Source organism: Embiotoca jacksoni, unplaced genomic scaffold (genome assembly GCF_022577435.1).
Source record: "Embiotoca jacksoni isolate LCO1_2020_lvr unplaced genomic scaffold, fEmbJac1.0.p SCAF_2, whole genome shotgun sequence".
Taxonomy (NCBI): domain Eukaryota; kingdom Metazoa; phylum Chordata; class Actinopteri; family Embiotocidae; genus Embiotoca; species Embiotoca jacksoni.
The window spans coordinates 1,682,078-1,709,619 of NW_027185340.1; the positions used below are offsets into that span (position 1 = coordinate 1,682,078).

General features: G+C 41.0%; 1 protein-coding gene across 2 annotated transcripts; it reads right to left on the reverse strand.

The window, feature by feature from the left end:
- Positions 1–1,705: 1,705 nt before the first annotated feature.
- On the reverse strand, positions 1,706–27,096 carry chn1 (chimerin 1). Of its 2 annotated transcripts, XM_069153843.1 has the most exons (11): positions 27,034–27,096; positions 24,162–24,299; positions 22,747–22,868; positions 21,262–21,348; positions 10,614–11,302; positions 9,203–9,287; positions 5,991–6,164; positions 4,799–4,876; positions 3,960–4,097; positions 2,881–2,986; positions 1,706–2,588 (listed from the first exon to the last, which is right to left on the reverse strand). In XM_069153843.1, exons 5-11 carry the CDS (start codon positions 10,863–10,865, stop codon positions 2,417–2,419), a joined length of 1,005 nt encoding a protein of 334 aa, XP_069009944.1. In that variant the 5' UTR covers positions 10,866–11,302; positions 21,262–21,348; positions 22,747–22,868; positions 24,162–24,299; positions 27,034–27,096; the 3' UTR covers positions 1,706–2,416. The 2 variants fall into 2 exon arrangements, with proteins under 2 accessions (XP_069009944.1, XP_069009943.1); XM_069153842.1 differs by lacking the exons at positions 21,262–21,348; positions 22,747–22,868; positions 24,162–24,299; positions 27,034–27,096 and having other exon boundaries at positions 10,614–11,389.
- Positions 27,097–27,542: the final 446 nt, after the last annotated feature.

Sequence of the window (27,542 nt, forward strand, 5' to 3'; positions counted from 1 at the left end):
GTTGGATGGAAATCCAATTTTGCCACACAATTGGCGGAGACAAGCCTGAATTTGTCTTACATTAACTCACTGTGATGTGGTCACAACACCCAAGCGATTAAATGTCAAGCAGTGATTGCTTCTCAGACGCTTTGTGGTGAAATTTGAGGCATAAAGACTAAAATGAAAAGACAGGCTGAAAAAAAAAAGCTACAGTTTAACATTAACTGTCAAAAACTGTAAAATACAAATTCAACCTGATAGCTTAAAAGTCCAAGGTTCAAGAAAAATATGATTTAGAAATAAAATGTTAAATAAAAGCACTTTCCAGATAACCTCAATGTGTTCTCTGAGCCTCAATAGTGTGAAACTGTGATCATGTAATGAGCCACTGATGGCGTGCATGACTGGTTCTTGGAAATTGCTTGGAAAGACATAACCTGTGGGTAATTAAACCTGGAATTCATCAATTTCATGTGACATTATTTGCACATATATCCAGTAATTAACAACCTCCCGAGAGTTTTTCCTTCGGTAACGTGTTTGGTTTTAATCTCAGTGAATCTGTGACTGATGTGTTGTTTGAGGGGTTTCTGTGCGGTCACGTGACGTGCAGCTTTAGGCACAGCCTGTCACGTCGAATGAAGGATTTCCAGGGTCATCGTGTAGCCTCAAACAAATACTGGGTTCATGTCATTTTTTTCCAGTAGCACAAACTATCTGATTTATTTTCTGGTCTTCATTTAAATCTCAAGAATACTGTTATTGTCAACAAATCCCATTAAAACAGGTGACAACTATCGCTGTTTTTTTATTTTTTAATTTCTTTAAGGATAAATGCTGTAAATTTTTAGCAAATGTTAGTCAAACAGGAGTAAATAATAGATTTTTGTGGGACTATTTTCATTCATCTGCTGAAGAGGGAACATTTGTCTGTGCTCAGTAAAAAAAAAATAAAATCATATTTTAAGGGGCGGGCCTATGAGCATGTTTTGTGACATCACAAATATTTTGGAAGCCAATCCTGGCCTAGTATGATGTGGAAAACTAAAACCTTCCGTGCACAAACGCCAAGAATGGACTTTACAGTGAAGTCGGAGACATCTTGTGCTCAGCAGTGAAACTTTAGAGATGAATATATGATTGAATGAGGCATTTTTTAACAAGTCAAAGGAGTACACATTATTTTAAGTGTGTTCAAAATATAATTAATTAAATCTTATCAGACACAACTGATACTCAAAGTATTTTTATATCATCTTAAAACCTGTCTGGGGGGGATCTTTTGATTAGCAATGAATTAAAAGACTATTTGTAATATGACAAGGACAGCTTATAGATACAAACCCAACTAGTTATCACCTCACTCACCCCCCTCAGCTCCACAGAGCTTTTTAGCATCTGTCCTCTCACCTGTGCTTTGCCAGCACACAACTTCAGTGTTTTGGTTCACACTCTCTCCTTTAAAAGCGTTGTTTCCAGATGTCACAGGCAGATGTTCACTGGATAAACTCAAAGTTAGAGAGTAGCTGGTGGAGTATTAAAAAAAATAAAAAATAAAAAAAGAGTTTCTTGTCGTTCTGCCTTTGAGGGCAGAAACCAAGAAAGCTAATATAAGAGCTGCCCTGTATCTGTTGGATATATCCATATCAACTTAAGTGTTTAAAACTCTTTCCTGCTGCCCTCGAGAAGCCAAACAAAAAACAGATATTACTTTAACCACAAATGTAATCGAGACTTTTATTTAGGAAATTCAGATGACTCATGAAGCACCTAATTTCTGAGTACGGTTTAATAAATTAAAGTGATCATGCACAAGTTGTGTACAAAAACATTACAGTAAAAAAAATGTAATTCACAAATAATGCTGTTTTTAACACAATAGAAATGTTAAGGTCAAGCAAATGCACCAGTGTGTACACAATAAGAAGAAAGGCTCATACAACTAAGAACTGTAGGTGACGTAAAAACATTTCAGGAGATAAAAAAATACAGCATCATAAAAATTACCCTGGAAAAAAATTAGTAGCTTATTTTTGCATCCAGCTCTACAAAGTTTCACAGAAATAACTGCACAGCCGGCAGCTGGGAATGTGGACAGTAACAACTAGAGAAGAGACGAAAAGCAAAAATCACATCAGCGCTACACGATCTCAACACATGCTGGGTTACGACTACAAAGCAACAGAGACCCGGCACCATGCATGCCCGTCTTTCAGCTTCTGAAAATCCCCCGACAAAAATGGGGAGACATAAGATATGTACAAGTGTAAGGTTCATCATCCACACCCAGTACGGGGCAGGACGAGATGTTAGGTCAGCACTAATCCATACGCAAGGCATCTAACAAAATGTACCAATCAGTGTAAAACAAACAGTCATTCTTTACACAAAAGGAGGATTAGAAAGCGGTTTCTATAAATGTCCTGATCTGTGTTCAGAAGAGCACCTCTTCGTTTTTAATGAGCACCTCCACCACCTGTCTCTGGTAGCGGATGTCATTCAGTGCTGTTATGGCGTCCAGGTTGGGAGCACGCATGAGGGTGGGCCCGAAAACGATGGCAAGGTTTTCTGCATTCATCAGGTTGAATTTCTCATTCTGTGTCACCCTGCAATATGTAATAGAGTTAGTGAAATACACACAAACACACACACACACACACACACACACACACACACACACACACACACACACACACACCCTGGCAGACTTTTAATGACTGCATGAGAATTAGTGGGAGAGGGATTGAATATTACATTATAGCCAAAAGTACAGATAATAATTTAATATAATGTACTCTATTATAAACATATGTTTCTGTTAAGATGCAGAATAAAGTGAAGGTGGCCCCCTCTTACTAATTTGAATACTGTCCCCTTAAACTTGCCTGGATTACTTACCTTTTTAAGTGGGCCATGAGGTACTTGAGCGTTTCACTGTGTGAAGGCGGCAGCAGAGCGAGAGCCTCGTGGAAAGCTTCCAGCTTCTTCTCTGAGTCTGTGAGTTCTGGGAAACGGAGAGGAGGATGCTGTTATTGTGGCCAACCTACACTTTCCAATGAATCCATGAAGTTACTTGTGTGGTGTAATAAAAGCCTTCTGTCTCGGAGGAAATCTGAGGAGGCCCTGCTGTTTGGAGCTGATGCAAATGAGCACTTTATCTGTGCTGTGGACTGGACAGTTGTTTCTCTGGCAAACATCATTTTAGTTTAATATTCATTCAGCAGTGTTGAGTTTTAAAAGTCATTAGACTGCAGTCCAGTATACAGCTGCACAAACTACAGTCTCAAAAACAGAATAAATTCATATAAAAACTCTGGAATGACATTATATGAGATCTCTTCCACTGAAAACATTACGACTTGTCATTGTCAACGAAAAAAGTTAAAAAGCGCTGTCGTTTCGTTTTGTTGAGTTCATTTAAATAAAATTGTTTAATTTATGTTCAGGGTTGAACCTATTTTAGATTTTGGATACAATATAAACTGGCAGCAGGACATATATTAAGTCAATGTCAAATATTTAATGCAAAGTATAAATTTGAATTTTTAAAGTGATCCGGTGTTATATTTTCTTCCGGGTAGGGAATGCACAGGTGTAATAATGATGGCTGTCTCCCTCTCACCCTCACTGTCATGGTTCACTGGGACACTTAATGGAAGCGAGCCATCAATAATACATCTGCACTTTACCTGCTCTAACAAGTCAAATGTCTGCCAGGAAACAGGTCTATGCAGAAATAACACGCTGGTTGAAGAGTTACTGAACTGAGTTCACCCTGTAAACATTTTCTGCAAAAAAAAAAAAAAAAAAGAATAGATTTTTTTTTTTTTTTTCTAAAACAGAAAAATAATTGGTTTAATAAATGCAGGTCTTGTTTGTAACGTTATGACCACATGAAGAAAACTTGATGGTGACAGTGTTAACTAGCAGAATCCTGCACACACGGATCCAGGTGTGTTTCTGTGGTGGTGACGTACTTGCAGCCTCGATGAACTGAGGGTAAGCGTCGTATGAGATGACGGGAACAGGCAAATCCCTGAGGTACAGTTTCAGCGCACCCGTGATGATATTGATGTCTTCATAGGCGTTCACCGAGATGTCTGTCTTCTCACCATCTGTGTAGATGTGTGATGGAATAAAAGGAGACGAGAGGAAGAAACTTTCACTGTAAAAATGGCTCACGAGCAGCTCTTGCACATCACAGAGTGAATTGAGGAATAAATAGACTGTGTTACAAGTGGTGGAGAAAAATGTCGAATCGAGCTCTATATTTCTGCAAAGTAGCTGCTATCATCCGCCTGGCCTGTTCTATTCTGACTTTCCCTCAGTTATGCATGCTTCTCAGAGCAGGCCATGGCCTACTTGTGCTGGCAGACAGAACATCACAGTGCTGTGAGCTGGAATGACACTCTGTCATGGATGATCTCCCACATGCGGATCTGGCTAAGAGTTTAGCCCACTGCTGCAGGGTTTTTCTTACAGTTAAAATTCACACTGCACTGGGCCAAGACAGGTTTATTCTCACTAAGTCCACTACTGAATCCCAACACAGGAGAGGGGCTTTTTTCCCCCCAGCTATGTTTAATGCAGTCAGAGTAAATCCGTGGTTTGTAACCCCTGAGGTCCCCCCCCTGTCTGTCCACACAGTGAAACCCGGCTGGAGAGGGACGTTTCAGGACAGGGTCTGCACTCCCAGATGGACACTTATCCCTCACAAATATGTCACTTTCTCATTAATCTGAAGTGTTCTGCAAGCACATAATGTCTAGTGTCATGTTGTGCTTTGACAGCGATCTATAAAACATGGGAGACACACCTTTATCAAACCCCGTCTTGACTTCTTCCACTGAATCGCTGAATCCAGATATTCTGTAGAGGCCCTCCGACTTCAATCCTAAAGGCGCAAACATGAAGTAAACAACCTTTCAGACACTGAGGCGCTGTCAGGAGTAATGTAGAAAAATCTGCATGCACACATCGCCATGGGTAATCTAGAAAATGCTAATAAACACTCTTAAATATGCATAAGAAATTATGGATGAAATGTCCACAATGTCACACAATGGAACAACATGGGCAGATGCAAATAGTTTTCTGCATCACTGGGAAAAATAATAAAGACATAAATCAAACTTAGCTACAGACACGTATTAGAGGGCAGACAATGAGGGAGCAACGAGTTTCCTACATAGCTGAATGATTTAACTGAAACGCAATCAACTAAGGCAGCAGGAAACAGAGTAATGTATTCCTCATTACACATTACAATTACCAGCAATCTCATCACTCTTCTCAGTCACACAAAAAACATGAACTCAGCCAGTAATTGAATCACACTTTCAGCACCTGAGAAGTACATATTACAGATTGTTTACAATTAAAATTAAAGAGGATTTGTTTTCCCAAGTACAAATAAGGCAAACAGGATCCTTGAACTTAGTTTTCAAATAGGTCGAGATTAAATATTTTCTTTTGGGTAATATGAACTAAAAATGTTAAAAATGACTGATGTTCAAGTAATCGGTTTTTAAAAATACATAATTTCATAAACTTTACTGGTTCTCCTTGGATAATTAGTAAATGTCTTCAGTGAAATAACATTCAAATGATTTAATTAAAATAATTATGGCCGTTCATTGCCTCCATTATTCGTCCTTTGCAGTCTGCAGCTTTTTTTTCTACTGAAATGCTTTGATGGAAATGCTCCAAGTGAATGGAATTAATGTCGACCAATCACAGGGCAGTATTACAGCTGTGGATTTAAAATCAAATGAATGGGGACTTAAAATAAACAGCAGGCCCTGCATTTATAATTGGGAACATTATTCTTATTTCAAGCTACAGTATACATTTGAGACGAACATAATGCACACACACAAAGCGCACGCGCACACACACACACACACACACACACACACACACACACACACACACACACACACACACACACACACACACACACACACACACACATTTTTCACGCATGCTCACTAACATGTCAGACTGACCTCTGGACTCGATCTCTCGTATGCACATGTCCACCACCATGGGGCGGGCCGTGTTGTAAGCGTTCACCAGGGTCGTCAGGTCACAGCTGTAGACTTTACGGATGTGTCTCAGGTCCGGCTTGCAGTCGTTGGGCACCAGAGCTGAACATTGTTTGTGGACATTTAAACCACAGTCTAAAGAGAGAGAGAGAGAGAGAGACACACACACACACACACACACACACACACACACACACACACGATTTTAGCTCAGACATGTCGGCTTTAATAAGCTATAATGAAAGGAAAGGGTGGTGGACTGTGATGCTCATATTTGCAGTTCAATTTGTGTTTGAATTGAGAGCTACCACACACACACACACACACACACACACACACACACACACACACACACACACACACACACACACACACACACACACCATTCAACACCAGGTTCATTTTGATCTGGTTCGCTGGGTTCACGTGTGTGTTTTGGCTGGTAGAGGAGTGTTAATCCCCCCTCGATCAATACCTGCCCCTGAAATGCCACAAGACCACTGGAGAGCTCTTTCCCTCTACCGCACATGGCATTGGAGTCACCTTGAGCGCTGCAGATCCAAAGTCACCTCTATAGAAGACCACTTATTTACTGAAAACGTACCAAATCATGAAATTAACATGAATGAAGAAGAAAAACAGGAGGATCGACCACAGAAAAACTGTTTTCCATTTAAAATATTCCTACTTCAAACGACAAAAGAATTTGATATGCGAGGAAATTCCATTGTTTACATTTTTTCCCTCCACTTTCAGACAGAAGTAGCACCTCACTGGGTGTTTAATGGGCACATTAGTCACGATGTTAGTGTAAGTACCCCGCATAGCGTTTTCCCTTCAGTCACAGTGGATGGGGGGGCCTGAGGCACAGCTGTTGGAGGGCAGGATTCACCTTGTCGGGAGCAGAGGTGCCCGTGGAGAGCAGATGCAGAGAGAGATACTGCAGCTCTGCTTTGTAACACAGATGCATGTAGGGAATTAGAGGAACAGTGAGAACGCTGTGGCCTGGAGGAGCGACGGCCAACGCTGCTGCGCGCTCCATTCATTTTCCAAATCCGAGCTCACACACAATGGCTGCGGAAGCAGCGATTGAGGCGCTGTGGGCTACAGAAGACCTACTTTCCCAGACTAAAATGGGGCAGCTCTTTCAAGCTCTTAGATCTTTCTGAGCATTCTCCAAGTCCTTCAAGGTTGTTGTTTTTTGTTTTTAAAACACCACGTGGTGTTTGATCCCAAAAACATAAAAAAATATATAAATTTGATCCTTCAAAAGATTCGCTTCTTTTTAGATGTTAAATAAAAAGCTACTTCTGAAAGCTGAGACTCTGTTTCTAGAAGGACCTCTGACTATATTTTGATTAATATGGGTCCCTGGAGAAATTCACACTGCGTGAATGTATATGCATTGATGCAGAAATGTAATTACCTTAAGAGATGATTCTCTTAAGGACATGAGACAGGCAGTATAATAGAGGAGGGCCTGTCATCAGACACAAGGCTGCTGAGCTCCTGTTGTCCATGTGAGCACACTGATGACCCTGGGTCCCAGGTGGAGGGGTTGGGGGTGGTGTCGGTGAAGGTGCAGAGCCCTAGGGACATCAGGAGCCAAGCTGATGCTCCTCACTGCACCGTCAGCTCCGTTGCTACGGTGAGGAAGCTGCAGCTCAGATTTGAGAGGAAGGTTGCAAATTTCTAATCAGCACATTATCAATATGTCTAACGGGCAGAGGTACCAGCTGAAACCGGTCTGTTTCTGACTGGAGGGGAAAACAAAAAGCACTACCACTGTTTGTGAGAGGCCTTTTTATTCTACTAAGTAACTTAAATAGGGGTTTGACCTAGCTCTCTGGTTGAAGCCGGCTGAATTTTAATGTGTGAGGAAATAGAGCTCCCTCCCCACAACTCCCAGCTCTGCTCCTCATTAAAGAGACATGCCAGCTTTGTTTTCCTTCATGGGCATGATGGGATGAGGCTGGGGGGGCGTACTCTGACGAGGAAATGTGGCACAACAAGCACAAGCAGAGGCTGGCTTCCTGGCGCTCGGCCAAAACCAGTTCACACATACAAAAAGAAAAGGGGGTGGGAGAACAGTTTTTGGTATGCAAATGTGAGCATCATGTGAGACTTTGCTGCCCTAGATTCTGGTAGCTGTGGTCGAGTCTGAAGGAATGGCAGTAGATGTATACGCTGATAAAGACCGGCTTCAAACATATGTGCCTTTATCTCGATGGCTGTCAGCTTTTAAAATCAAGACATGAATAATTGATATCGGAGCTCCCACAGATTTGTGTGACACACTTTGTTTCGTCAATAAAACATCAAAGACACACATCCGACTATATTAAAGTACTACTCTGGGATGGGAGACGAACTCTTACCAGAAGGACTGTGCAATCGAAAAATCTAGTCAGTATTTGACAGGCAAGTCAGTCAATATACAAGAAATTATTTCCCTTACAATAACAGGAGGGAATAGTTTACACCTGTCACGCAAAGCAGAAGAAGATTCACAAAGTCTGAAAATTATTACAGATTGTCAGCGAGTAAAGTCTGCTCACACTATGGAGCAAATAATCACAAAATGCCTCCATGAGAATAATAACAACTGAGCTTTAAACCACATTATTTTTGTGAGCTGCGTGATACTGTATTTGGCCCACTGTGTTTTCTCAGGCCGATAAAGTGACAAATGTTCATCCATTAAGGTCATCAAATTGGAAACACAGAAAGCCTTTGTTATTGTGATAATGGTGACCGGATGTGAAGAGCTGAGCCCTGAGCTAAATAGCTAGACAGATAGAAATAGAAAATAGAAATAAATATTATCGGTCAGCATAGACAGCTCTGAAAACTCGTTCTTCTGCATGTTTGAAGCTCATTCACAAACTCTGTGGAGAAAGAAGTAGGTCAGAAATAACATTTATATTCCCGCTATTTATCATACCCGCTACATAACCCCCACAGAGCCATCCTTTCCTTCTGTTACACAACCTTAATCCTCAATCTACTGTTGAGATTTGAGATTAAAACTCCATAATCCACATCCAGATGTACCAAAAGCCAAGTAGCCAAAACATATACAGTAATGCTCACTTTGCACACCATCAGTGGACCCAGAGTGTGATGTAAAGGGATCCGTGTAGATAAGGCTGCGTTAATGTCGAGAAACAAACCTGCACATTTGACGCCCTGAGCCATCAGTCCCCACATGAAGCTGGCACAGTGCTCGCACCAGTGAGGCCCTCGAAAGGTGTGCACCTGCAACAGAGAGGAGGACGGTGACAGATATTAGTGATGGAGAGCAATGACAACAGAGGGAGAGAACAGTGGGAGGTTGCAGCTATTTACCCCATGGACACCCCTTCCCCTTCTTCCAGCCTGTCAGGAGGCCCTTTGGTGCTGCCTATTTAAATGACACAGTGGAGGAGGACTAGCATGTGTGTGGAGGAGGATTGTTGTTTAAGCAGAGCCTCAAACTGACAACACTGAGGTGGGTGCAGCTGTGACTTTGAGCAGCAGATGATTTTGCCATCATGGCACAATAGGCTGTGACACATCGTCACAGAGAAGGTGCGTGTTGTCAGGGGACCTTTTTCTATGGAAACACAGGCCACCTTGCTGGTGTAGGAAAGAGAGACCCCCTCCACACACTCTCCAGCAGGTAACAACAGCCCAGCCAATCAGAGAGGCCCCTGGGAGCACGAGCAAACCACAACTCTCCCAGTGTTCCTGCAGTGAGTCAATAGCAGCTGCAGAAGGAAAAGCCATTATATAGTGTGTTGCTGCTTCATGGCGTGCTCAACGCTGTGTAGGGCATCGTGTTATGAAATATGAATCAGAGGTCAACTGAAAAGTTGACATCAGCGGTGTTCCCGACCACCTGGATGGGATGTCATCTGACATTTCTGGAGGCATTTTTCCATGTTTGTAAAATGTAATGACTACAATCTAACATGTCCTAATTAATTTAACTTTCAAAGTGCTTAGATTGGAAAGGTTGAAATACAAGACCTATTTCAGTGGCACAGTTTTGTTGTACTTCATGATATATTTTGTCTGTAAATATGTCAATATATTGGCTTTCCTTTGATTTCACACAAATTGTCCACTCCCCCTTGGTTGCAGAAGCTTCATACACACCTAAAGGTTGAAATGCAACCTTCAGTAAAACAAGAGAACAAAGCAGCAGAAGGAGCCCAGCGAGCATCAGCAGTTTAAAAGCCTTGATGGTAATATTTCTCTCACTGCTCTCCATCCCATTAACTCAACGAGGAGAGTGAGCCAACAGCCAACACTCCTCCACTGTTTTCTCGGCCTAATCTCTCCATCTGGTGCTCAAACCAACACCAGTGGTCCACAGACCACCCAACAGATTTTCTTTTGATAGAGGCTCACTGGACAGACCAAAAACAGCCCTGTTTTTCATCCTCTCTCCCACTCATTAACAACCCACCTCCCTCCCCCCTTCCATCTCCCACCAGGGGAAGCAAGAGAAGCAGCCCTCTGGCCACACATGATGAAATTAAGCAAACGTTTTGAAGACGCAACAGCTGACAAGTGATCATTCAGTCGACTCAGTCTCACCTTAAAGTTGTGGACTTTCTCAGATTTGGGTGTCCGGTCGCTCTCCTTCAGTGTCGCTCTGCGAACCAATGAGGTGAGCTGCGAATAGGCGAATAGTTTCAGTGGCTGCCAGAAAGTGGCTGAAGGTTTTTGTGGCCCCATCCTCATCCCCAGAGCGGCGGCCAGAATATCCTCCTGATTGGCCTCTCGCTTGGCCTTTTGCACCAGAGGCTTCTCTTCCTTGTGAACCTCGTAGGAATCTCTAGATGGCATTCTGGAGCTGCAGCCTCCCAAACCGGATGAAGAAACAAACCCAGTGGAAAAGTCCCAAAAAAATGAAGGGTAAACTCCTTGATGTTCAGAGCAAGTATATATCAAACCATATTACTTGCATTGTCCCGATTAAATAGAGACATTGCAGACAAGAAACTGCAAATTTAAATGATTTAAAAAAAAAAAAAAAAAAAGTCTGAAAACCATTCAAAAGAGTCCAAAAAGAGATACAAAAAAAAACCCAGCCACTCAGGTCCCTCTAAAATCTTCTCACAGCAGTGAGAATAGATCAAGTGGAGCCTCAGTGACAGGAGTGCCAGGTTTTATACAAAAGAGGTACAGCCTTGGGTGCTCATGTGGTTCTCTGGGAACGTATATGCAGATGAGCTGAGTGGTTGCGCTAATCCTCTCCTCCCTGTGCAGAGCTGATATTCTCCCTGGAACAGAGACAGCACACTGTTGTGTTTGGATGCTGCCGGGGCGGACGGAGAGAGAGAGGGGGAGGAGTATGGGGGCGGTTCCTGTAGTAGTCACAGCAGATTAAATGGATTCCACCGGCCAATCGCAGCGTGCGTACAAGAGCTTTATAGTAGCCCGCACCCCGCCCCCACACAACCGTCAGATATCCAAGCAGGGGCGCCTGGGTGGGATGAAATGAGAGTGGGATGATAATGAGCGATGAATGAGTCACGCATCAAGAGTGGGCCTGGAGAACTTGCGACAGCAGCGGGCCGTTAGAGAGGGGAGCTATTTTCTAAATCATGTTGCCACAGAAACGGGGACAAAACAGGGGACCGCAAAGTGCAAAAAAACACAAAAGCCGCAAGCATCCAACCAAAAGATGACATCATTGCTCAACAATTGCATTTCAGATTTAACAGAATTGGATTCAAAACAAAACAAAAAATGAACAAAGAACAATCAGAAACATAAAAGCAACTTTGGAAAAAATATGCTGTTTTTGAAACGAACTGCTTCTAACAGCAAACAGTTTTTAAACATCCATCCATGATGAAACAGCTTTGAAATTTTGACATCATTATGCACCAAAACAATAAAATCCCAATTCTGAGCTCTGCTCCAGAGGACATATTTGTGTTTTTTGTTTTTGTTGCACTCTTTCAGGCTCTTTTTCCTCTAAATTGTTTATTCTCCATGATGTGAATCTCCTTGAATTGCCTTCAGCGATGATATGCGCTCTATAAATAAACAATAACCACGTAAACACCACCCTAAAGCAATCAATGCAATTCAATTCTAATGTAATAGAATAGTAATAAAAAATAGCAATAGTTTCATATTATAGGTCACAAATCAATATTCAGTTTCGAGCTTATTCCCTTTTAAAATATACAATAAAGAATTAAACAGCAGATGTCTGTAGGCATGGATCTGAAGCTGGGAGCCTTCTTCTCTCTTTCTTTCTTTGTTTGTCTGAATCTTCATTTCCTTGAGGTATACGCTGATGCAAGCCTCATGTTGTCTGCATACAAATGAAGTATCAAATATAGCATCATGATTGCAATGTGCGAGAAAAGGATCTGCAACCTGCCTCTAATTCACACTGCAAGTCAAATGTGATTATGCTCCCACGTTTCAGAGTCTAAATCAGGCTCAGCTGCTAAAGTGCAACGTCCTCACCTTTTTTAGAGGACAGCTGTAGAGCGAGTGACTGTACAGACTGTAGACTCTGCTTCAGAAATCAATGACTGTTATAGCTCTCGCTGCTCCCACCTCGCTGCAGCGATATTAGAAAAGGAGCAGAAAAGAGGCTTTGAAGATCAGTGTACTTTATGTAGAGTGGCATCCCAAACTGTGGTCTCTGACAGGGACAGGTTCACTACATGAAAGGAAACAGTGCAGCTATGCCCTCCCTCATGCTCGGGGAAAGTCTCTGCTCAGGAGGGGACCTGAGAGTGCTATAGATAAAACACAGTAAGAGCCTTTCATATGCACCAGTTCCTCCTCTCAGACCCGGAGCCCCTCACAAGGTTTTGCAGCGTAATTGCGTTGCCTGCTGTTGAGTGCAGCGTGAGCGTCTGACTCCCAGGATGTGGTTTACTTTGAACGCAGCTCTAATTGACACGGATTGATTTGCTTGTTTCCCAAACATGTCCAGAGATGGGACCCTTGAGGACGGATGTAAACAGTGTGGTATCTTTTACATCTCTGTAATGCCCATCTGTCTCCGGCCTGGACACTTGAATGCTGGTATTCCTCCACATTTAGGTTTCAAACTGTAACTCACAAAGAGACCGTTTGATTCTGGTTTGACCCAGAAACCGGCACTCAAAACTTTCTCATTCTTTCTGTAAACTTCTTTTCCTCACTTCCTCCCACTCTCTTTTAATCCATTAAGCCGTTGATGACGCTGAGTGTTTCTGTGGGGTAAGACGGTCGTTACATAAGCAAACGTTCTTCTAATGTGCTGCTGACCCCGAACGACAGAAAGACCCTTTTAGAAAACGGGAGCAGTCGTTCTCGTGGTCTCAACGTGAGCTCTCAGGGCTGTGATTTCCATCACAGTCAACATAACACTCACCGTTTGAGATCAATAAGCAACAGTCGTAATAATCCTTCACAGCAAAAGAAAACAACAAAAAGTTTTTAGTGACGTAAAACACTAAAAAAAGATACCAAACTCATCCTCAAGCAAAGCTGTTGATCACCAAGTTACATAATGTTACATAACTGGGAACTGAAGCTCGATTGTGAGAGTGAAAGACAAGACATCAAAGTCTACGTACAGAGAGGGATGACGTCCGCACACAAAGCTTTCAGTAGAGCTACAGAACACCAAGCAAGTGAAATGACCAGAAGAAATCTGCATCGTGTAGGTCTTCACAGGAGAGACGTTAACAGTTTGCAGCCATTTTAAATGCATATAGTTAAAGGCAGCGGATTGTTTAAAATGAGAGTGTTTGTTCTGGAGGAAGACCCCACCGCCAGGAAATACCACATAGACATAAGATGCAGCACAAACGGTTTCCTCCTTATTGCTGCTGCTGCTGCAAGAAAACCTGGAACAAACCACACCGTATTCTACCGCGACAAATAGATTACCTGCATGTGGCTGGAACAGTCTGCGCTTTGACAGTGATTTATGGCCGGCTGCTATCACATTTTGCTATTCACACTGCAAGGTCAAAACATCCGTAGGACACACACTCCTCGCAATGCATGGATACAACAGAGAAGTCACAGTCTCAGCTGCAGTTTTTTTAACAGTGGATTTATCCTTTGTCTGTAATTTTACTCCTGTGAGAGATAAAAAAAAAAATAATTAAAAAAAAAAATATGAATAAATATATTGTCCTGGATTTATCTGCTTCTGTTAACTTCATTCTCGTAAAGGAATATTTGCTCACTAAACCGACCCTGACTGATGCACTCGTGATGACTGTAACAGTGAAGTCAGCTGGATGTAAAAGTTATTCTGCTTCAGTGGTACGGAAGCAAGTCAGTGATCACACAACAACAGGATGATCTCAGAAAGCCCTATAAATATCTATTCTCTGTTTACACTTGAGTGGTGGGGATTTGTAATATAAGCAAGAAATACCATTATTTTCATCCCTCTTGTTTCCAAAATCTCTGTATTGCTGGAGATAGCAGTATTAAATATCACTTAATATATTTTTTTTATCAGTTACTTGAGGCCGTACAACCATAATTAACCTCTCAGTTAAGTGCAAATGTTGTCATTAATCCTGTCTGGAGAAACAATGTGGTTGCCACGAAGCCATCTACTCAGGAATCACCTGTTTATATAAAGAACGACTGGGTATTATAGGGAATGACAAATGGTTGTGAAGAATAATTAAAAGGCTGGAGTGGTTCTTTATCTCTGTGAGGCTCTGCTGAGAGCCTTTTCCCCCACACCGGCGCTGTGAATACCGTTGATGAATGACTCATTGTGCATCAGCTATTTTGGCAACAGAGTGATGATAACAGGACAGGCTGAGTTAGGTAATGCCTCAAAATATTTAGTCAGTCTTGGAAGTGTTTTAAGAGAGGAACGTGAAAATCTGCATGAAAATGAAGAGAATGTGTTCATTTACTTTTTAATCAACAAAGGATTTCAGGAGTTTTCAGATCATTTGGGTTTTTTCTTCTTTCTTTCTTTCTTTCCTTTTTTTTAAAAGACAGTTTGGTTTGTGTACAAATTACACAATGATAAAATGGACTAAATTAATTAATGAAATGTTATGTGCCCTTTTTTCGAGTCTTATAAACTACATTGGGGGTGTTTTGTTATGCTAGGCTAACCATGTGCTGGTTGTAGCTCTCAATTATATTTGAGTAACATGCAGCTTCTTAAATGTCGATTTTCTGAGTTGCAGAAAATATACCACAGTCTATAAATTATTCTCGTTTCATTTCTTTTTTGAGAACAGGATATGAAGAAGATGCTTCATGTATTATGAAAAGCTGTTTGTGTGAGCGTCCAGCGTTAAAGATCTGAGAGTTGAACGTCGCCCGCTGTCCTCATAATACTGGACGGATGCAGCAGCTGTATATCGCTCTCTTATGTAACGGTACCTTAACTCCTCTAAGAAGAGATTCCTGCAGGACACAGAGGTTTCACGAGCAGCTCAATCGACTTTGGTTTTTATCTATAACAATCGATCAATAAGAATAATCAATACGACACAGAGAGGAACATTTACACTTTCTAAAAACATCCTGATAAGCAGCTGGATGTGACTCAAGTTTGAGAGAAACGCTTAAAGCTATCTGGAGTATTATTTCATAACCACGGCTGAATGAACACAAGCCTCCAGGACTTCAACATATCTCAGGTTTACAGAACTGATTTTTTTTTTTTACATTCATACACCGTAAATAGAACAATCATTTAGGGAACACGTTATTTTACATCCCAGTAAAATCCCCACATTTTCCTTTTGACTTTTCCTATAAATAATGATGAAATTTGGCACTTGATCACTATAAAAGGTTTAGTAAGCACCTATAGATCCATACATGTCAGACAGATGAGTGATAACTGCCTTTTAATTCATCTGATAACAGATGAGATGGGAACACAATGTGCACGAGGCAGATAATCTGCTTAATGCACTGCGTGGAAAAAAAACAAAAAGAGAGAAACAAGTGTTGCTTCTGCAGCTTGTTTTCCAGTGTTTGAGGACAGGTGGCTCAGAGCCACGTTCTGGCAGCAGGTCTCGACTGTCTGATCAGTAATCTGCTCACTGTCTGCTCTGGCTGGAGGACACAAACCTGTGCAGCGTCGACCATATTGTATCTTATTAGGTTTCACTTTCTGTGGAGGAGCAGCATCTGTTTGAGGTGTCAGGTTCCCACGAGAACAATGTTTGTGAGCCGGTGGACTTCTTTCATCCGGCACCGGTTGTTTTACCGGGTGAAAGTAACAGACCGGCCCCGTGAGCGGGCAATGTTGATGCACGTGTGGTTAGATGTATTAGATAGTTGCTGATGTGTGAATAACTGAATTACCGTGTTGTGTATCATGCTCCGCTGAAAATATAATTCATTTTAAGCAAGAGGGTGAATGCTTTATGTTAAAAGAAAAACACAAAAAAAATGCTTTGTAGTTCTGGTTCTGTCCGAGCTCAGAATTGTTTTGGTCTACCTCAAAAGGCAAAGCATCTGCTAGATTGAGCTAAATGCTAACCTGTTCACAATGACTACCAACATGGGATTTATTGCTGGTTCATCATCTTTGGCCAAAATTTGCTTCAATATTATATATATATATTATATTTGATGAGAATGTCCTTAGTTATTTAGATGTCTAGCACAAATTAAAATTGTGAACCGATAACGGTGCTGTTTAAGTCAGGAGATCATCAAAGTGAATCAAACTCAGAGGAGAACACGAATGTTTGTACAAAATATCAGCAGCTCAAACAGAAGTTAACATTTCACTCTGCAGCCCAAGAAGATAATCTGCTTGTGGCAGCGGAGGATAAATCAGGAGATCCCAAATTCATTAGAGGAAGTGATCTAAGAGCAGTTTTGTGCCATTTTTTTTTCCATCATCATAAATCATGTGATAATTTGACTGAAGCACGGACTTTGAAACAGTGAACTCAGAACGGTTACTGCTGGCTCATTTAAAATGGCCAATCATGCCCCCCCCACACCCCTACCCCACCCCCCATTGAACCTCAGATCTCAGGAATTAGCTTTTTGCATGTTGAAAGATATTAACAACACACATGACCTCATTTCTAAATACCTGAAATCAGACTTTATTCGAATAAAAAAAACCATTGCTGACAGCATTTCCACTCCTACTGCAGTGTTGTGGTGTCATAGCAGCTGGTAGAGACAACATGATTGACACTGATTGCTGCATAAACAAGCTGATAGATATGAAAGGATCTAAATTCATATCCGTCCAAGACAAGACATTTGGCTTCAGGCAGTTTTCAAATCAGCAGGCCATGAATATCAAATCATTCAAAATTGCACAGAGCAGAGCGACTGGTGGACATCTGGTCCAACGGTGCCAGAGCTGTGCTGCCTGCTTGTTAGCATATCAAAGACAGGGCTGTATTTTTCCAGAAAAGAAATAATCATTTGAATGGTAATAATATTTTATATGAACATTTTAGAAAAGCACCTTCGCCTTACATAATAGCCAGAAGACGACATTATACAAGCTAATGACTGTAATCTGCCAAGAATTTCAGACAGAGTCGCTCTTTGTTTCTAAGTGCAAAAGTTGGACCCCCCCTCCCCCCTCCTCCCCCCCCGACCAGAACCACCACCAACCTCGTTATCCAACCTTGTTTGTGAGTTGCCTGCACTCTGAGAATACACAACACGCAGCACAGAAGAAAGGGAATGTTTTCAACGGAGGTTATTCAGCTGCAAACGTCGCCCTCAACCTTTCCTCCCTTCTCTGAATTTATTTCAAAGAGATGTGAAATTGTCAGTTTCTACGTAATCTCTTCCTGCGCTGTTCGCCGAGGACAGTTTCCCTCATTGTGGACGCGCTGCCTCGCTCGCCGACGGCCACGTTTTCCTCCGGAGGCCGGTGTCTGAGACTTGGAGCTCGTGTACCATCCTTTGTATTCGATGGTTAACACACCATACAAATAAGCAAAGGTCTTATGTGTTCTATAGTTTGAATGAACCACTTTGACCCAAACTATCTTTAAGAGCTGAGATTTGCACAAAGCCTCTTTCAGTTGGATTGAAGATCCTCTGCTGCTATTGTTGCAAAAATAACTTGAATATGTCTCTTGACCACCTCCAGTCTTAACCTGCCATATGCAGCCCAAGTTTACAGATGAAAACAGTCTCAGTTCAGTTGAACCGTTCGGTTTTCCATCATATCACGATCTTCATTATACTGAGGAAGACTTCCCCGACTAATGACTAAATTCAAAGCTGCTATTCTGAAACTCATAATGCCTGTCCATGCAAGGCGCTCACCTGCCATCGGGAGCAACTTGTGATTCAGAGTCTTGCCCAAGGACACTTTGGCATGAGAAACCAGGGATTGAACCACCGACCTTATGATCTGAGCAACAGCTGCCCACAAATATAATGAAAATCCTGTGATATAAGGAGACCACATGGACTATAAAAGCATTTTGTTGTTCTGTTTGTCTCGTGAAGTTTGGAAAGCCACCAACTTGGACGCAGTGATGTGGAAACCATTTTTCTTTTTGATTATTGGGTCTTTCGCTTTCTGCTCGTGCTGCAAGCGCCACACGGTTGAGAAAAACTGTTCAGCGACCAGCCAATCAGGAAGCTCTGAACGGATCAGAAATGGATCACGAGAGTAAATACAGAAATGCAGGAGAAGAAAAAAGTTGTTTACATGCAAAAGGAGGTTACTTTTGTCTTTTCTTACCACATTTTCCTCCTTTATGTAACGACAGTCAGCTCGGTTCACCGAGCGGCCAGTCATTACAAGGGCTGGCTTACGAGGTGGATGGAAGGATTGAGGTTAGAAATTGCCTTAATTCCCCCTTTATTACTTCACCGGCCAGAGGAGAGCGGACGAGTGCAATTTTAGATCTGACCCACCATAGAAAGGCATTAAGTTTGTTTGCAATGAGACATAAATGTAATAAAAGAGTGAAAATATCACAGCATGTCTGCAGCGATCAATATCTGTCAGGCTTAGATCTACCGGAGCTGCATGTTTGCACAGAGCCAGTCGACAGAGCGTCGGGATAACAGACAGGAACTGTTGCTGACAGGAGCCCACTATTAAAGGCATCGTCTTCATGTTGAACAAACCATAACATTAGAAGAACTTTAAGACCATTATTAGTCAAAAATAACTATTTGTCTAGATAAGTAAAAACGAAAACAACAAAAAAATGTAGTTAACACCTGTTTAAGAAAAACAAAAGTCATCATTTTCAGTATCAGCTGGCAGCCGTCAGATCTTTTGTTACGAATGATCACAATTTAAGTGTTTAACAATTATTTAAATGATTAGTTTACCAAAATATGGAAAACAAATTGTATTCTTTTTTTACAGAATATGATGCAGAAAAAAAAGGTGAAATTGTTCTAATTGTGTGTTGTTGTTTTTTTTTCATCTTCGTTAATTATCACAATCCGAGTAAAATTCACTATTAAAGTGCTAATTTCAGATTGGACAATAAAGTTGATCGGTAAACATTAAAATATTCTGCCTCCATTAGATATCTTTATCAGAAGTGTTTGATGACCACATTTCTGTCGATATATTGATCATTGTATTATCATACCAATATTGGCCCCAACAACCCAGTATCTGTATAACCAACAGAATACACCATGAACAGCCTCCACAGGGATTATTTCTTTATATAATAGCAGTTTTTAATTGACTTTTTTGCTACAGAAAAAACTGTCCTTCTTAAAACTATTCTTTGAACTATGCAGAGCAACTGGGTCATTGTATCTGAAACGAGAGACTGCTACTAGGTTTAAAAATAAATTAATGTAATCTTCAGTGTGGTGAATAACATATCAAACGTCTCAACACAGTATTTATGTGGGGATCTTGTTTTATCGTTGTCGTCACAGTGCATAAAAACTAAAACTGTGGGTTTTTGTATTTCTCATGAGCATCGTAACAGAAAAGTAGATGTTGACATCAGACTACGGTTGGAATAAGATATCTTCCTGCAACCAGTCAAAGATGACATCTGACTTGAAAGCAATTTAAAAATTCCTGAAAGCCTGTCAGAAAGCGCAAACAGTAATTAGCCATCTCTTCATTTAATGGGGAAATGTTAAAACAGTGATTATCTTGTCTTTGTTGTCTTGATTAATTCATTCGCTGGCGTGAAAGCGAGCAGCTGCAGGTCTGCAAATCAGCAGCAACAATCACCACATCGCTGCAATCTTCGTGGCTGTGTGGGGCGAGGCAGAGATACCAGAGCCCTAAACTATCCATCATTATTTGGGGATCAGATCTCTGAAGTTTTAAAAGGGTTAACTGTGTAAACACTGCGATTAAATATATTTTTCCACGTGCCCACATTTGTGTCCGTGTTGCTCTCTATTTATAAAAAGCTCTATTTGGCAGAATGTATATTATACGTGTAGAAAAATCACACAGCTAGTTTTAGTGTTTTTATTATTCCCCACTAACGTCACAAAAAGACCGAAAAACAAACCATGTGTCTCAATTCTCATCCTGAACCCTCATATGTTCGTGATCCTCATAAAACATGTCAAATACTGTATAGTGTCTTTCTTTAAAAGGGTAATCATTATTGTGGAACAACGAGACTAGTTTTAACTCAAACAGGAAGGTTTAAAGCATCTCATTGTTTCCTCTGCAATCTTAAAACAGTGCTTTGGGAAATCATTTTTACCCTGTTAAAAATGTTTTGAATAACTCAATATTCACTGCTTCTAAAGCATCTGGAGCTCATTCAAGTTTTAGATAACATTAGCATTTTTTTTTATTCAACAGTTTCTCCTGCCGCGGTGCCAACGCTCCGCCGAGGTGGCGCACCATATGTAAACGAATGCAGAGGAAATTTGTTTGGCCCATTTTCAGCCACAGATTAATATTAATATTCATTGCAGGAGGACAGGTTTTGAGAGATTAACAAAAAATAATCTACATAATCATTATAATGACTGTACATGTCACCCTGTGCAATTAAGGCATATTGTAGCAACTATGGAGCGCAGAAAAATGAACTACATCAGGATTAGTAGCAGTAGATTAGTAGTTTCTGCATGACAGCACGCAGTTGCTCGTCAATTTTCTAAGTAAATGAACTAATTACAGTTTGCGCTCAAAGCAACAGCGCCCTCGTCACATTGTCATTATCAACACAACAGATAACTGTTAGTATAGCCTAAAGCCTAAACGTATACAGGGGTGGTTGCTGACTTTGTAAAGCTGGTATGCCGTGATGTATTTATGTCCAACACTCACGGTGCGTTTGCAGCGACTGCCGGCCGGATGATAAACCCGTCGTGGGTAAACACGACGTCTTTGAGGAACCGGCTGCCTTCAAAATATCTGCAGGCAAAACAAAACAGTCGATAGTCATTGATCACTTGAGCCAAGTAAGTTGTTAGTACCATCAACTATTGAATAGTACTTGCTGATCCTGCTGCTGCAGGTCACCTGCTCATCAAAAATATTATCAAAACAAAGTACACGTGTATATTTTTCGATGCATCCAATATAATTTTGGTTTTTATAACAAAAGCTTTGGGGTTTCTTATCAGTTGCCTGCATTAATCTAGGTGTTACCTTAAGAAAAACATCCAGACTTTAAAAAAAAAACAACAAAAAAAAAACCGATGATGTAAAAAGTGAAAAACAAGAAATCATGACTGTCACTCTCTCAGCTCGCTGGTAGGATTCACAGATCTGTCATCAGCTGGCACAAAAGAGCTGAGGGCTGCCAGACAGACATGATCCTCGTTTCACCTCGATAGTTCTGTTTATGAGCACGAGAAGCATAATATCGCCACTAAAAGCGGTGACCTCACGGTCCCTGGTGTCATCTGATAAACCAGAGTCATCAAGCTCCTCTTCATGTGTGATGAGAAGTAACCTCATTAGCTCGCTGCTGCTCTTAAACATTGGATAGTTAAATCCTGGGTGAGCCGCCTCTTCTGTAATCCCATTAACTTCATCAAGCTCAGCCTCAACTTAACTGCTGGAGAGAAAAAAATGGGTGCGAGACCGTGCAGGAGCTCGCTGAAAGAAAAGTAATACTGTCAAATTGCGTGCTGGCACATATTTTCAAAGTCCACATAAGGATTTGTGAAATTCACATCAGGGCAAAGCTGTTTTTAAACCCATTTAGTAGATTTATGGAAATCCCATTAAAGTGTGACCGACTGAGTCACTGCTGCAGAAACTAGAAGATACGCCGGCTCTGACAAAAATTGACTATTTTTTTTTTTTAATGGATCACAATGAATATAAAAAAAGCAGTAACACAATCACAGACTGTGGAGGGGAGCGTGTCTAGAAAGAGGCCGGTTCTTCTGGCTCTTTATGATTATTGATGAAAAGAAAAAGATTTATTCAATCAATAAAATACATTTCAGTGGAAAATAAAAGAGCAGAGTGTGTCTTGATTGATATAATACAGAGTGACAGTAGAAAATGGCTGCTTTGCATCGTGTATTCCTCTAATTCTCACCTAGTACAACCTGCAAGGTCATTTTCAGTAGAGCTGCTCTCTTCATGCATTACAATGAGTCAACTGCTTCGTACATAACAAGGTAATTATTTAGAAGTCATTCCAAATCATTCTTTTAAATATCTACATAAATCTGCATTTTTTTATTGCAGAAGAACCATTTTATCCGTCAGAGTTATATACAGTATGTTTACACACAGGAATCTGACCTCTGCATTTAACCTCTATCTGTGAGAAGCGAAAAAACACACACTTACCCGCCAGCTGATGGGTTATGTGCCTTGCTCAAGGGTACTTCAGCCTTGCTAAGGAATCGAAAATGCAACTCTTTGGTCCCAACCGCTGCTTCTCAACCTCCAGTCCACAGCCCATCATGAAACTGCAAACAGAGAGCAGGACTTTTGTTACATTTGCAATTATAATTTTGCTTCAATTATGAGGATCTCCTGTTTTTTTCTGTTTTGCATCATTGCAAACTTAAATTTGAGAGTTTTGGGTGTCTGATCCGATAAAGTAGGACATTTAAATCTTTCATTTTAGACTATAGGAAATTATTTTGGATCAGTTTCACCATTTTATACACAGAATGGACTCATCACTTTAACCTGAATGAGCAAAAACAGAGTGTGTGAAGAATGCGCCTCACAAAACAGTTTAATAGTCCGATTCATCCTAACTCTGATTTATAAATATCCTGTGACTTAATGACAGAAAAAGTTTCTTGTGTTTGAGCTGTTTTTGCTTTTTTTCTGGCAGCAAAGTGAATAAAAAAAAACATCAATTTGATGCAACAAAGAAAGGAATCTATCACAATAAGCACCGACCACAAAAATGTGCTGGGAGAGGCAGCCCAATAAAACGCAGCGTACAATATGGTCCGCCATGAAATGATCGACGGCGTAATGAAGGAGCTAATGAGGGGGATCAAGCACGCTGCAGAGCCAATAAATCAACACAACTGTGCCTACAATGATACAAGAGCAATCAGTAATGCTGGTCAGTGCACAGGGAGTGGAGGAGGGGAGGGGGGCATGGGGGTCGACACTGCAATGCAAGCCAATGTCAAGAGCACACTGATTATGGTTTTTGGTATTTACAGAGCACAGCTTGGATAAATGAAAGGTGCATTTTAGTGTAAAAAATGTAATATAATTCAATAATAACAAAATGTGTATTTGTTAGTTAGTACAGTTAATAAGAATTCCTGTGGACACGCCCCTGGGTAAAAAAAAAAATCAATGCTCAGATCCTGTCTGACAATCAATATGTCTTTGCACAGATCGGCACATTGTGAAGAAGATCCCCGGTGTAAGCATGCTGAAGAGAAAAGGTCTTTAGCACTTTAGTTCAGACGCACCTTCAAGGAGCCATATCGGTGGCACGTAATGAAATCATTTAAAAATAATTTGTACTCACACAGAGATCAGAAGAACACTTCCACCCTCATTGTAATCAATACTGATCAATTATTAATTACAAACAAACATCAAGACAGTTTTGCTTTCAAATACTCAACTGTTATGAACAAAGAAAATGGAATAGCAGCAAAGAAGGCAGCTTTTATCTCTTATTTTGAACAAAAGAACAGGAGCGACAGCAGAGTAAATGAATAACTTATTTTATAGTCACAACAACTTCAACAAAATACATTTGATTAATCCATTTCTCAAACCTCAAATTCACAACCTGCTGTTTACCATCAAACAGGAGGAAATAGTGAGTTTGTTGACTCGACAGCGAAGCGGCTCCCCGACTGGAGGTCAACACGGTCACCAAAGACCACAAGAGGTCGACAGATGATTTACGGGGGCTGGAAACACAAGACAACAACTTATTGTTTTATATTTGTTCGTGTCTTATGAAATACCGTACAGTACTTCAGGCACAAAATAAAATACTCGTACGAATCTTTAACTCTACACTTTCTGAGGCGGAAACACACGATCCACGTGTCGTTTACTTTTCAGCAACTTTCAGATTTACAGAATAAGACGAATAAAATATACTCAACAAAATATAAAATGCAATACTTTTGTTTTCACTTCCTGTTTTATGAGTTGAAGACTTAAGACTACCTCTACGCACACAAAAGATGTATTTCTAAAATTTTGTCCACAAATTGGTTCAAATCTGTGTTAAAGTGTTTTGTTCAGATTTATTATATGTTGAGATGCAGACGACACAGACATCAGGCTTGGAGGAACTATTTACTTTGATACAGGTCCTGCAATATTTCATGATACTTAATCCTTCTAGTCCACAACATCTCAAAGGGAAAGTATATTTAACTGCTGCTGTGCTGCATGTTGTTATTTTAGCTCTGGCGGTGTAATGTATCTCTAATACACTTTGAAAAGAGTCATTCATTCACATTTATCTGATAATCTTAAACATTCAGAACTAAAGGAGTCTCTATTCACTACAGTATTGCTGCTTTAGAAAAAGGACGTGAATATTTCGCCCATGCAGCAAAAACATCACATGCCGGCTAAACAATACCAGAGTGGCAGCACTCCTCCAGCTTCCCAGCATGCAGCCTTGTAGCCTCAGCACTGCAAATGGACTGGATCACCATTAAATATTGATAACAATAAGCAAATTCACATAGACCTGCACATACAGTAATAGGCCCACTGCCATGAATAGACCTCCATGCATACTAATGCCAGCGGAGACTAATGGAGGAGACGTCCTGGTGCCTCCGGACGCACCGGAGATAGCCGGTGCCCTGGGGAGGGATTGGCAGAGTGGCGCACGCTCGGTGCACGTGCACACGCCCGCTGGGGATTCGCCTCCGACCGCGCACTTACTGATAACCGAGCTGATACACCCCTATAATGCTATTAAACAGCAGCGGCAGAGGCAGATGCCATGCTCAGTCGCCCTCCGTTCAAGATCAAGAGCAAACACCAGAACAGTGTGTGGAGGTTGCCAACTGAAAATAATGAGCGGTTATGAGTATTTGTAGAAAGAACATATTAGATCTAATCAGGAGTTCAATTAAATGCCCAGACCATGTATGAAAGATATGTTTAATTCACCACATTTAAATGACAATAAGAGGCCATCTTTGCTGGGTGCTGCAGGCAGCTCTCATTGTGCCTCATGTTTGGTTTGGGACAAGACCAGAGTATTTACATAATCTGAATTAAATGTAAATCAAGCCGTTTCATCTTCGTCTCCCTGGATTTGAGGGGTTAAAAGCATGAACTCAAAAAAACAGCACCCCTCAGCAGGAGGGGGCGAGAGTCCTCATTGTTGAGAGATCTGGAGAGCAAGAGGCCTGCAGCATCTTCATTTCAGCAACCTCTGCGTTTTTAAAATTTAACCCAGATGGCCCCTGAAGGAAAAAGGGCCAGCCAGTTTGTACTTAGGATACAATTCACGTAAATGAGGCAGTTTGGCCTTAATCCTTGCCTAATTAAGTGCCGGTCTGCTGAGGCAGGCTGCTGAGGGCCAAAGCGTAATACCTGTCGAATTATGGGAACAGCTGGAGCCGCCTGCCTGTCAGCAGATCAGCTCCACATTATTATCCTGCTCATTTATTGAGAGGGTAAAACAGGGACACGCATGTCATGGCTCTACACGTGAAACTGGAGAAAACCCGAATGCCTTAGTTTGTGGATGATGTTCAGAGAGGATGCTGAAAGCTGCTCTTCCTGCTGCAGCGGCCAGAAGACGGTGATACCTCGAATGCATTCATTAATGGGAGAAAAAAAAAAAAAAAAAAACTCGGCAAATTAGCATTAAAATCATTATGGAATGAATAATGAATAAAACAGAGCTGTTTGCCATGGGGGGATTTAATTAATCAAACAATCTAAATTAATAGTCTTCATGTGGAGGTGGAATAGTTTGGCAAAATAAGTCGGTGATGCTCCGTTTTCCTGAAACCCTTTGATTTAACATCAAAGATGAAGAACTGTATGGAAGCATCGTTCAGTTCCTGCTTTTGTAAATATGCAGCATCGAGCCAAAAGTGTTGTTCTTCTCCGATGCGGTGACCTACATACTAACATTTACAATCCCCCCCCTGTGATCAGCAGCTAATCAAGGCTGCCCCAGTTACACGATGTTACCGAGCGCCCTGTTGGCAGGCAAAATTCAGTCTGTGTTTTATCCCAAAAACAGAAATTACATTCAGGATTTTACTGCCAAACTGTCACTCACTGCACATCAATAACAACATGTGATGAAAACACTTCGTTTGAATGAAATGACAGCAGTTAAATTATTGAGCAGGTGTTTATTATAAGCTTGTTTGTTTTCCATCCTGATTTAAGAAAAGAAAATTCAAACTCCGCTAAATAAATTGAGTATTTATGCCATTAAGAACAGATCCATACAGTGAGTCTTATCACACCTATAAGGTTTGGCTACATCGCCACCTGCTGGGCAATATGAGCTGGTGCATTAATGAGAAACTCAGCTGGAGGATAAATACAGTGGTATAGAAAGTACATTTACTCAAGTACTCTACTTCAGTGACATGATTAAAATATACCACCATAAGAGTGACCGTAACGGTGTGAAGTCTTACTTACGGGTCAATGGACGCAGTAAGACACATTCACGACTTCCACCTCCACCTTCGAGGAGAGCTGCCCTGCAGGTAGCAGGCTCACACCGGAGCGACGGGACGTACCACTCCGAGGGGGTGTGGCGGAATAGTCCAAGTGAGCCTGGCCTTTTCAACGATAACAAACTAAAAGGCAGAATCGTGACATCTATGAATAGTCTCATTATGTTACAGCAAGGCGGGAAAACATTTGTTGATGCATGAGACTTGAGTTGCTTTTATTTCACTATAAATTGAGGTAAAAAAAAAATAAAAAAAAAAATAATAATAATAATAAAAAATAAAAAAAAATTCCCCTCGGGGATTAATAAAGTAACTACCTAGCCTAACCTAACCTCTGATGAGTATATATCTTTATAGTTAAATGAATTATTAGGGCCCTGCTGTTCTTCAAGGAATTATTATTCTGCGTTATTATTATTCTCTGAAAACAACTGCATTTAGAGGCTTTATCATATTCAAAACCTCGTGAAA